Here is an 11,548-nt window from a genome sequence, read left to right as displayed (position 1 = left end):
AATAGTGAACAGCACAGACTATTCACACTCCTACTTGTTACTTGTTGTTCTAAAGCAAATTGTTATAGACACTCTGGCCTGGGTGTTTCCCACCAAGACAGACATTGAGTCAATGAGGGTAATGTTACTGATTCTTGATACTGTGCTAAAATAATAAATTAATAATTATATTAATAATAATAATATAAAAAACAATAAGACAGTATACGGAAAATGATAATAGGTTCTTAATCATAAAACATGACATGTACAACGAAATATGAATATCTACTGTACCACATTGGCTGTCTACTTAACACGAGACCCTGTCGTAGCCCACCACGTGTATTATGGGCGCTGTAGTTTATATAAACCTTTCCCAGTTACGAGTCTCCTACAGCACAACTACACGTCCCAGAGTTCCTAGCGCGGCAGAGCGTGATCTACGCTTGTAAACGGACCATGGTGTTGTTATATCTCTGAGTGACAAGCTAGCATCCGAAAACGGCGGCGGACAGACGCGTTTGCGAACTGCTATCTGTTGTCCTGCTCCGGCGGGGAGATAGAACCGAGGATGGGCTCCAGAATCAGGTGAGCACGGCTCTGTGCTGCCGTAACGGAGGCTGTCGGCAGCCCGCTGGTTCTGTTAGCGCGGCTCCAGCGAGTCAGTGGGGAAAATACAGTAGAAGTGAGCATGTTGCGACACAAAACTCCAAACACCAGCGTCTCTCCTCTGTCGTGGACCGTTTGAAAGGCAGGGTGTTTTTAAACGTTTGTCATCATTGTGTGGTTTGATAGTAAAGAAGCGACTAGCGTTTTCACTAGGGTTTAGAGCGTCACAAATGCCATAATATAAATACAACCGGGTGTTTGTATCTAGCGCAGAGTATAAATGTGTCCCTCTGTTTGCTAATTCGTAGTTTAAATATTGAAGCTACGACTATTAGCTAACTATCATTATTTTGTTAAACTAACTTGGTGCTGTGGTTTAGTCGTGGAGCTTTGCTACGTTTTGACTTTTTGGAATTGCAGGAAGATTGTTGTCACATGCGAATCATTACATTGACACAATAAAGTAAGAATTCTGTGCCTCGTGGTCAGTGAGGCGATTATGGACTGCTATGCGTGGCTTATAACATTTTTGGGACAAATGTGATGAATCAGATTTGTTGTTGATCAGAGGTAACTGTCATTATCTAGCAGACTGTGGTGTGACAGACTACAAGTGAACCCTAAAGAACCCAAGCGTACTAAGGAGAATGGGGAACACTAGATTCATAGGCTCTCAGTTCTGTCTTTAAACATGAATCAGTCTAAGAAATCAGTTAATGCTTCCTATGCACACAGTGAATTATAAATATATATTTTAGACAGAATATAATTAAATGGAAACATTTCTAAACTTTTGAGTGGTTCAAACTTGACATCTTTGAGTATTTTGCTGGATTTCTGTAGTAACAGTATAAATAATTACAAGAAACTAAACCCATTGAACATTTTGGTATTTATTTTTCTGCTAAAAGCAACAGCAGAAAGTGTTGATAGTCTGTAAACCACCAAGCAAAACAGAACTAATTAATGGTAAATATTTGAATAATAGTTTGGTTATATATATATACACTGTAGGAGACCTAGACCTAACAACATTTTAGATACAAATCAATTCGTAGAGAGCAATAGGAAGCTGTTGTTGTTGTTGTTGTTGTTGTTGTTGTTGTTGTTGTTGTTGTTTTTGTTGTTGTTGTTGTTGTTGTTGTTGTTGTTAACTACAACCTACTTGGGTTAGTGGGGTCCAGATCTCTTGAAAAGCATCTATGCAGAGCTGTGGTGCTGAGAGGACATTGACTGGTCAGACACTTACAATATTAGTGAAACACCTGGATTAAATATTATTAAGTGTCATTTCTAAAATTAATGCAAACAAATCTATCTTGGTGACTTCTGTAAAATACAATGTTGTTGCAACTACACAGTAGAAACAGCTAAGGTATTGATGGTCTGATTTTAAACAAAGGGAACACCAAACCAGCTGTCCAGACCAGGAGCAAGGTCCCAGTCTCCACACATCGCTGTTAACGATCAGTCTGATTCCTCAAGTCTGAGTCCCATTAGGTGTCTCTTACCTAGAAGGGGAGTCAACTCAATAGTCCCAGAGGCCTTTCAGTCAAACCTGTGCACATGGAGAACATGATCCACTCACACTCAATATGTCCAGCCTTCCTCAGGATACAACTGGACCTCTCCCGGATGTGGGAGTGTAAACTTCCTCTTCAGACAGTTTCCAAATGCTCACAATTCATTTGGTCTGTCTGGCTTCTTTCTCCTTGTTTGGCCCATATGCACAATCGAAAGTTTGAGAGATCTGTCCCCAACCCGAAGGCACGGAGAAACCACCTTCTCTTCTCTGAGATGGGAAGTTGCAAGCCAGCCCTACCCAGGCTCAGGCTTCTTCTCCTTTAGTGAGCTGACTGGCTCCCAGAGCAGGGTTCCATGTCTACAGAGATTTCTTTTAGCTCTAGATTGATGGTGTATCATTAATCTTATTTTATGTTTTCAGCTCTATTAGAACTCAAATGGTTATGAAATGTCAGTTTTACTACCACCACCTTTTCACCATCCTCTCCATAGGACACACATGGGAACTGCCCCAGCCTATATGTACTGTAACCAATGACATCCACTTTGTTCAAAAGTTGAAACCCTCAGGAGTCCGATTCTCTAAACACATTTAAGCCTCTACTAACAAGGAAGTAACAATTTCACGTAAGAGTTGAAACTCAGCAAAACGGCAATTACTCATAATTTCTGAAGGACCCAGTGTCACACATTTACTTCGTCAACAACTGCTGACGTCTGCAAGATTTAAAAGAAAAATGATACAAAGCTTAAAGTCCAAAAAGCATTTAGTGTGTGCAAGTGACAAAGCCCTAAAATCATTCAGCCTTTGCGGAAAAGTTCACTTGCAATGTTCTCCACAGTCTGCACACTTCAAGGCCTCTAAACTCATATGTCATGTCCCTTCATCACTTTCACTGTATTTAAATCTGTGTCAAAAAACATTTAGATGTCGACTGTCACCCTCTGACAGGAAAAGAGGAGCATTAAACATCCTCATGGCCAGGCTGTCGTTTATGGCTTTTCAGTGTTAGGGGAAATAAAAAATACTCTGTTTCATGTGCATATACTAGTATTTTGCAGCTAAGGCCTGTGTTACTTTTATGGCAATTTCTTCTGATGTGAATGGCTGTATAGAGCCTTTGTTGCAGATTAATTATAAATATTTTATTTGACTGTCTGAATTTCTAAAATACAAAAAAGCCACATTGGTCAACTGTCTTTTTGTCTTACAGGGAAAGTCCAGACTCCACTTTTGAGATGTATTTGGAGGTAGCGTATCCAGGCACGAACAGTCCTGGTAAGTCTGTGAACACACTGCACCAGCTGTGAGCAATGAACATTTCAGCCTTAAAGTTATAGATCGATAAATAATAACAAACACTGTTGCTGTGAGGAAGAATGACGAGTTGTGGCCTACATGCAGCTCTGGCTTGTTTTCAAATTGCAATACTGATCTAGGTTTGGCCATTTCTTATTAATACACCAGTTCTCCTTGTCTTCACCGCTCTTGAGTAATCAGTTCCTGGCCAGTTGCTAAAAGAGAGCAGCTGACTCACTAGACCACACTGTAATCTTAAACTGCAGTTATTAGTGGGTTGGAGCTTTTATGAGTCGAATTTCTTAAAAAAGCTTGCTAAATGTCTAACTTTGTTTTTGCTGGCCATTTTGTTCACAGCAGCCACTCAAGCCGGTGGGGCTAGTGTAAAATCTCAAAGTCATAAATGGCCTCGGTTCCCACAGCTCGTGAAGGCAACACAACATGGTGGTTTAACTGCTGCATTGTGTGACTCAGCATCGACTGAAGCAACTGTGGCTGACAGCGAAGTTAGGAGAAAGTTTTTGGTGGACATAGCTTTGGTGGTGCAGCAAGAGGGACTAGATGTGACTGATACCACTGAACCTTTTTAGTGCGAGGTGTTTCTGGGTTTGACCTATTTGTGTCAAACTGAAGATCAGACACAGGTGCAGCAGCAACAAATGTGGTCTGAGCCGATGCTGCATCTGGCTCACCATTCTTCCCCCTAACTTTTTTGTGTTTGTAGTCCTAAGGAAATTAAATATAAAGTCTTTAGTAATGCTGTCAACATTGTAGAGGAAGAGTAAGTAAGGCAATCAGTGATTACATTTCAAAAGATAATATGCTCAGTAAACTATATTGTGTCATTGAAGACATGTGCTAAATGCAAACACAAACTGTAAAATTGCAAGTAAAATAGCATAAGATATATACATAAAAAGTATAAATATATATTGGTGTCATAAGTAGACTTTGTTGATTATATCAAAACATCAAATCAAGTCATTGAGGAAAAGATTGTAATCTGTAATCTGTGTCTTTTTTTAATCTTTGGTATGTGACTAATTTCCTGTTTACTAAGGAGAGACGTAGGCTTTATTTCTAAGAAAGCCTTCCTGTTGAAGTCTTGTGCCTCTTATTATTTCCTGTTCGATTGTAAAGATGCCACATTCGTGTGTGCAATCCTCCATTCAGCGCTTTCTCTGCTCGATTCCTTTCTGACTGCTTGTATCCTGTACGTTCATAAGTCCTTTCAAATGGCTGTGTGATTTCATGATTTAAACCAAAGAAATATTGAGAAGGACATGTCAGTGTTTGGCATATCAAGTTAGTTATTTCATGTTTACTAGTATGCATGGTCATAAACACATCCAGGAGTTGCATATAAGCAAGGTATAGCATTAATCAGCCTATAGTAGTATAATGGTGGGAAATGATGCGTCTTTTATGAGGATTTGCTGTTCAGATGATGACTGAGTCTTTAATTACCCACGTTGAGCTGCAGGGAGGACCTCTGATAGTAAGAATGTGGGACTGCTCATTACTGGATGACCTTGTTTGAGGGTATTCAGTAATATAATGCATTAATGCATTGCTTCCAGTAACACAATGCATTAATTTCAGTAATGAATTAATGCATGGTGTATGCTCCCGCTACTTCCTTTTGCACTTGGTCAGAGCTCTCCAGCGGCATGGTGGCAGAGTTGGTTAGGATGTTGTTTTGTCCCAGAAGAAGAGGGTAAATGAGCTTTGGACCAGGAAGCCAATGATCGGGTAAAATCATCAGGGTTCATTTGGACTCACAGGGAATTCACCCTTTTTGTTTTCTAATGTTAAAACCCAGCCAGTTTCTCTACAGTAACTGCTGCTTACATTCTATTGTACATCTCTGTCCTGGCAGTAGTTCTGGTGACGTAAGGAATAGAGCTTTCCTCATTAGAACATTGACTCAAACATTGGTTTATTAGGTTGAGGTTTATTTAGATTTATGATTTAATTAGATGATATATTAATTAGATTTAATTAATTTAATTTAATTAGAATTAGATCAGATCACATGTATAGGATGTTAAGTTGAGTATTTTTTTTTGTCTATTTGATTTGATATGAACTTTGACTTTATTTGTACTCAATGTTTTCAATGCTATCATTTATAACAGGGCCGGAGGTGAGAAGGCAGTTCCCTGAAGACTACACAGACAAGGTTTGAAGGGCATATTATACAGTACTGACCTGTGATATGTCTTAATGTTTTCATAGTTTTATGTGCACACCCCCAAACACCAGTTTTAGTCAGAGATCTGACTTTTTCTGTTCCTACCAAATATATGAACTAATCTATGTTAAATGCTTCATTGCTACTTGCAATAATCTTTGTGTTGATAGTAACACACTGTCAGCATGTAGCCCCTGACTCGTAGGAAGCAGATTAGAAAGCTGGTAACATGAATACCTAGCAGAGAAATCACGTTTCTCATCTAACTCGATAGATGAGAAACCGATTATCCTTCATTTGTTTCCCATAGGAAACTCTTCAAACTGTTCCGAAGTTCTGCTTTCCCTTCAACATGGAAAGGTACAGTATACATGCAGACAGGTTTTGACGTGCAGGGATTATCCACTAATTTACTATAAGCATCATATTTGCCTTTCACTTTGAGTAGAGAGAAGCTCCGACATAGCAAACGGGTCCTCTGAATATTGAAATGTGTAGTGTTGTAAAAAACACAGTTGTGTTATAGAAGTAGTGGAGCTCATTGTTGTTTACATGTATGTTGAGTGAGGGACGATTGAGTGGTGCGTGTTTGAGCAGTTTGTCAGAGCCGATAGCTTAGTGATGTTGTGTGTAGGTTACTGAGCATCGGTCCAAGGTCTGTAAACAGAAAAACCACAAGTACACAAGGTCTGAATATTCTGCGAATATTAGAATCAATCTTGACCTTCACCTGAAATTCAGGCCCTGCTGTACAGGACAAAGGATGCCACTGATGTTCTGCCCCTTTCTCTTTCTCTGCATTTAAACCACTCTCTCCATCCTCAGCCTCACAGTCAGTCAGGTTGGACAAAACTTCACATTTGTGTTGACTGACATTGAAAGCAAACAGAGATTTGGCTTCTGTCGTCTGTCATCAGGCGCACACACATGTTACTGCATTCTCAGGTGAGTGTGAGGGTTCCACCTTATGTTTAATTTTGGGTTGTCCAATTAACAAGTGCTGTTTAGGATTAAAACTAAAATTTAGAAATGGGTTAGTGATATTACATTTTTTTTTTTTAGATTTTTCCTAGATTTTGGCCCCTAGTTTAGAAAATGTAAATTTTACAAAAGGCCCTAAAGTCACAGTGTGATGCTAAGCTTTAATGTGTGTGTTTCCTCAGCTACCTGCCCTGGTTTGAAGTCTTCTATAAGCTGCTTAATATCCTTGCAGATTACACCATCAAAGGCCAGGTAAATAAAGATGTACTGTATGACTGACCTCGTTCTGTGTCAGTTGTCGATTGGACCTGCACAACATTTAGGAGCAGTGTTGAACCAATCTTCTGCTTTAGCTCAGACAGCTGGTGTGTATGATTCTGTTGAGATTGTTTTGCGTCATCTCTACTGATGAGAGCTCTAGACTCTGGCTGATTCACTCCAATGGACAGACCACGTGTCTCCACAGACATTCTGTAGTAGGTTTACGTTTGTGTTTAGAGCCCTTCAAACCCAACACCCTAACAATTTGGGGGGCTTAATTTCTGTAAGAAAGAATGGTTGGAAAGTCCTCCTGGACATTGTGCAGGTCTAATTCACAGCCACAGCTTGAGAATATTGTTGCCAAATGTGGTTCAATCCATTATAAACAATGGTTTCATGTTAATAAAACATAAAATTTCATGATTGTTGGCTTTTATCAGCTTAGAAGTAATGTTGCTGATATGTTGGACTTTGATGAGGATAAGATCTTATTGAATGTGGGAAATATATAATATATTTGTTGGAGACTTTCTCAGTTATTGCTCTCACATGTTTCAGGAAAGTCAATGGCAGGAGCTTCTGGTATCACTGCATGAGCTCCCTATTCCTGAGCCTGGCGTCCCTGTTCATCTTGGCATCGTGAGTCTGACTGCAGCCATCACATCCACCTGAATGTAATCAGAACCTTCCAAAGAAAATAATGCTGCTGATAGTTGGGGTGTGACAGGACATATATGAAATCATAGTGGCAGTGAACTGAGGGACAGTTGCATTCAGGTGTTCCTAGATCAGCAATTTATGATTACACAGACACTATCCCCCAATACCTAACGTGGGTAACCAGATACACGTAATGCCCCACACAACCTCTGTCTTCATAAAAAAATATTTATAATTGATCTACAAGGCTTCCTTTTTTCTTATTTACATTTCACTGTGTTCTGTTTCCTCCAGCATTCCTTCTTCACTGTGCCTGACACAGGGGAACTCCCCAGCATACCTGAGAATGTGAGCGTTCACATTATTACTTTGATTTTGCTTTACCCTTTACCCTTTATCAGTGATAAAATAATGAACTTATTAGTACATTATAGTCTAACCTGTGTACATATATTGGACTTGAATGTTCTTTACAACATGAGTAGTTTCAGTTTAAATGTATGGCCAGTGCTGTAAAGAACATTCAATTACAATCACATTTTTGTCTACAAACAAGATGATTGAACATTTGTACATGCTCAGTTAGAGATTTAATTTTTCATTGGATGCAGAGTAAGTGCCACCATTTAACATTGTAGATTCTATAGAGGAGCATGTCTTGTGGGAAGTGTAATTTTATTTAAAATCGCAAAATGACTGTGAGGGGGGTATTGTGGTTCTATGTTCCATTTTCAAGTCCAAAACTAAACACAGCAAAAGAAAATTCCTCCTTTTTTACAGACACTTTGGTAGCTTTTTAAAACCTTCAAAAATAATCTGGCTTGGATATTTTAACCCCACTCTTTGACTCTTGGTTATTGAAGTTAGATTTAGTGAGTTTCTGACACAGACTCTTGGCTATAATGCACAACTGACACATTTTAAAGAAGTTGGAGGAGATGAGAGTAGATTCCACAAACTTTTTTGACCTAGAAAAATGTTTAGTAGAGACTCTATAGGATGAGTGTCAGTAAATTCACCATTTATTTTTAATCATGGTCTACTGGTCCTAACCTAAACAACTAACTTTCCTTTGTGTTTATCTCTTATTGTTTTTGACTCTTGCAGAGAAATCTAACCGAGTACTTTGTAGCAGTAGATGTCAATAACATGCTTCATCTGTACGCTAGTATGCTTTATGAACGTCGAATCCTGATCTGCTGTAGCAAACTAAGCACTGTAAGTAGAGTCCACCTCCTGGTTTGCTTTTCTTCTTTATTTGAAAATGACTTTAAAATGTTTTTAATAGAAACCTTTAGCTCAGGATATTAATTTAACTACCTAAGACCTAGACATGCGCAGCACCTAATGTTAATCGGGTTTTTATTGTGTATTCTTGTTCACAGTTAACAGCTTGCGTCCATGGGTCTGCAGCCATGCTGTATCCAATGCACTGGCAACATGTTTACATTCCTGTCCTTCCTCAACACTTACTGGACTACTGCTGGTGAGTTTGCTGGCTGTCACCACCCTAATAGGTTTTTGTACATATGCTACTTTCAACACACATGGCAGCCACAAGCTGTCATTGTTAATTACAGGATTCATGTCTGTGTTTTTACAGGATGTTAGGATGAGGACTAAATTGAATTATAGTGTGTATGTGCGCGTGTGTGTGTACTGAATCTGTGTAATGAGTTTGACTTTTTAAAAATGTATTTACAGAAACAAGGTTTTGATGATTTATGATGATTTGATGATAATTCGTGGAGATGCATCTGTAAATGCTGTCATCGTGACTAAATCTTTCTTTCAGTGCCCCAATGCCCTACCTCATTGGAGTGCATTCCAGCCTAATGGAGGTAGGCCTATACTCTTCCGATACTGTGTCATTCAAGATTCAACATGTTTTTACCCATTTTTCCTCATCAGTTGTTTCAGTTCACTCTGCTAATATATTTTGGGTTGGTTCTCCATTTTAGAAAGTCCGAGTAATGGCTCTGGATGATGTGGTGGTCCTGAATGTGGATACAAACACCATAGAGACGCCGCATGACGACCTTCAAAACCTGCCTAATGATGTGGTGAGGAACTGCTGCACTGTCCAGTTTGTGTCTTAGATTTAGTTTCTTGGCTGAATTACAGTAAACATAGTGTGAGACATCCTGTTACCTTTGTTGTAAATTAGAGCCATCTAAATAAAACTGACTACCGTTTGCGCCCTGTTGTCACACAGGTTTCATCTTTGAAGAATCGTTTGAAGAAGGTTTCCACAACAACAGGGGATGGTGTGGCTCGAGCCTTTCTCAGGAGTCAGGTGGCTCTGTTCGGCAGTTACAGAAATGCCCTGCAGATCGAATCGGTCAGTGCGTGCCGTCGTTAGCCAGAAACGGTTGTATTTACAGTATTCTGACAGTTTGTGTTTTTTTTTTTCTTATTCTTATTAGGGAGAGCCAATAACGTTTAATGAGGACACCTTTGTGAGCCATCGTTCCAGTGCCATGAAACAGTTCCTTCAGAATGCCATTCAGCTGCAGCTCTTCAAGCAGGTGCACACACCGTTATCTGTGCAACTATTTGCCATAACCTCACTCCCTGACTAATCTTAACCATCAGAGAAAGACACATACCTCACAGGTCTTACCCCAATCTCTGTCTGTTTCTATCTTAAACCCACCACAGATAACAGTACACACTTTCTTTCACCCTTTACACCTGAATACATTTTGTGGTTTTTCTTACAGTTCATTGATGGGCGTTTAGACCTTTTGAACTCAGGGGAAGGTTTTAATGACATATTTGAGGATGAAATCAACATGGGTGAATATGCAGGTGATTAGGCATATTTAAGTTTTCAACAGTTTGTCTTGTTTGTTGTTGTTAACCTTTATGTGTATTATTATTATAATTCTTCTTATTATTTAATTTTTTTTTCCTCTGCAGGCAGTGATAAAACCTACCACCAGTGGCTGTTCACTGTTAAGGTGAGCTGGTCTGTACGCTCAAACTGCATTTGTTTTTGTTCTACTAAGAGTAGGCAGCAGAGACGCTGTCTTTCACTCACACGTGGCTCCACTGGCCAAATAGGGTCAAACTATTGATCCATTTTTTTATGACAGAAAGGAGGTGGAGCTATCTTCAACACAGTGAAGACTAAGGCAAACCCAGCCATGAAGACGGTTTACAAGTTTGTAAGCACTTTCTTCAAAGTCTAGAGAGTGCTAGTTTGTAATAAGAAAAGCAAATAATCTGGTTTCGTTTTACGTTTTCGTCAGGCTAAAGACCATGCCAAAATGCGTATTAAGGAAGTCAAGAGCCGACTAAAGCAAAAGGTATGAATCTGAAGAGGTGACTCATTGTGTCATTTCAACACCACTCAAACACAGTGGAAGTGGTTACGTCTCCCCTCTTTCCGTTCACCTCCGCCCTCTGCACTGTACCTACTGTACTTTGCAGGAGCAGGCAGAGAACGGCTTTTCCACAGGCAGCTCAGCCGTCATCGATGACAGCGCAGCAGGGTTTACCTCAATGGGTGCAGGTGGAAGTGGGGGACCGCTGCGCACCTGGGACGACCACCGGCCGATCACTGTGCACTTTGGTCAAGTGAGTAGAAGTGTTGTTGTGTATACAGTACTTTGTATTATATAGTCAAGCTAATAAGTAAATTCATTAAGAATGATAGACAAACTTATACATCATAACTTTCAAATTGCAAACTGTAGGTTTAGGTTTTATTCCACAAAACCTCTCATATCTATCAGTGAGAGGGTCCAATGGTGTCAAATTTACATAAAAACACAAGATGTAAAATGATATGTATTCACTACCACAGGCGCGACCCCCTATGTTGCTGAAGAGACCAAGCAGCAATTTGAGTCTGGAAAGCAGTACTGAACAGTAAGAGTACCTCCATTATGCACAATATATACACACAGCATCCAGTTAGATATTCAATATTCATGCTGGTCTAAGTTGGTGGGACAAAGACAGCTGTGCTTCTTTCTCTATTGACTGTGTGAGAGACCAACTCACAGATTGCACATTATTAATTAACATAA

At 39.6% G+C, this 11,548-nt stretch overlaps 1 protein-coding gene across 3 annotated transcripts in view; it reads left to right on the top strand.

Moving 5' to 3' along the window:
• The first annotated feature begins 389 nt into the window (after positions 1-389).
• dennd1a (DENN/MADD domain containing 1A) overlaps positions 390-11,548 on the top strand; it is a 15,386-nt gene continuing 4,227 nt past the window's right edge. For 2 of the 3 annotated variants that reach the window (XM_029168502.3, XM_029168500.3), the window contains exons 1-20: positions 400-570; positions 3,330-3,394; positions 5,554-5,597; positions 5,920-5,969; positions 6,435-6,554; positions 6,773-6,842; positions 7,410-7,490; positions 7,806-7,859; positions 8,619-8,729; positions 8,897-8,997; positions 9,307-9,352; positions 9,473-9,574; positions 9,727-9,852; positions 9,938-10,039; positions 10,235-10,322; positions 10,434-10,474; positions 10,610-10,681; positions 10,766-10,822; positions 10,947-11,093; positions 11,323-11,387. In XM_029168502.3, the coding sequence (XP_029024335.1) occupies positions 554-570; positions 3,330-3,394; positions 5,554-5,597; positions 5,920-5,969; positions 6,435-6,554; positions 6,773-6,842; positions 7,410-7,490; positions 7,806-7,859; positions 8,619-8,729; positions 8,897-8,997; positions 9,307-9,352; positions 9,473-9,574; positions 9,727-9,852; positions 9,938-10,039; positions 10,235-10,322; positions 10,434-10,474; positions 10,610-10,681; positions 10,766-10,822; positions 10,947-11,093; positions 11,323-11,387 (1,559 nt within the window). In that variant the 5' untranslated portion in view covers positions 400-553. Of the gene's footprint in view, positions 571-3,329; positions 3,395-5,553; positions 5,598-5,919; positions 5,970-6,434; positions 6,555-6,772; positions 6,843-7,409; positions 7,491-7,805; positions 7,860-8,618; positions 8,730-8,896; positions 8,998-9,306; positions 9,353-9,472; positions 9,575-9,726; positions 9,853-9,937; positions 10,040-10,234; positions 10,323-10,433; positions 10,475-10,609; positions 10,682-10,765; positions 10,823-10,946; positions 11,094-11,322; positions 11,388-11,548 lie in introns of those variants that run through there. The other variant, XR_008696242.1, reaches the window with a different exon arrangement.

The sequence above is a fragment of the Betta splendens genome, chromosome 12, assembly GCF_900634795.4.
Source record: "Betta splendens chromosome 12, fBetSpl5.4, whole genome shotgun sequence".
Taxonomy (NCBI): Eukaryota; Metazoa; Chordata; class Actinopteri; order Anabantiformes; family Osphronemidae; genus Betta; species Betta splendens.
This window is presented reverse-complemented; position numbering and strand designations above follow the sequence as displayed.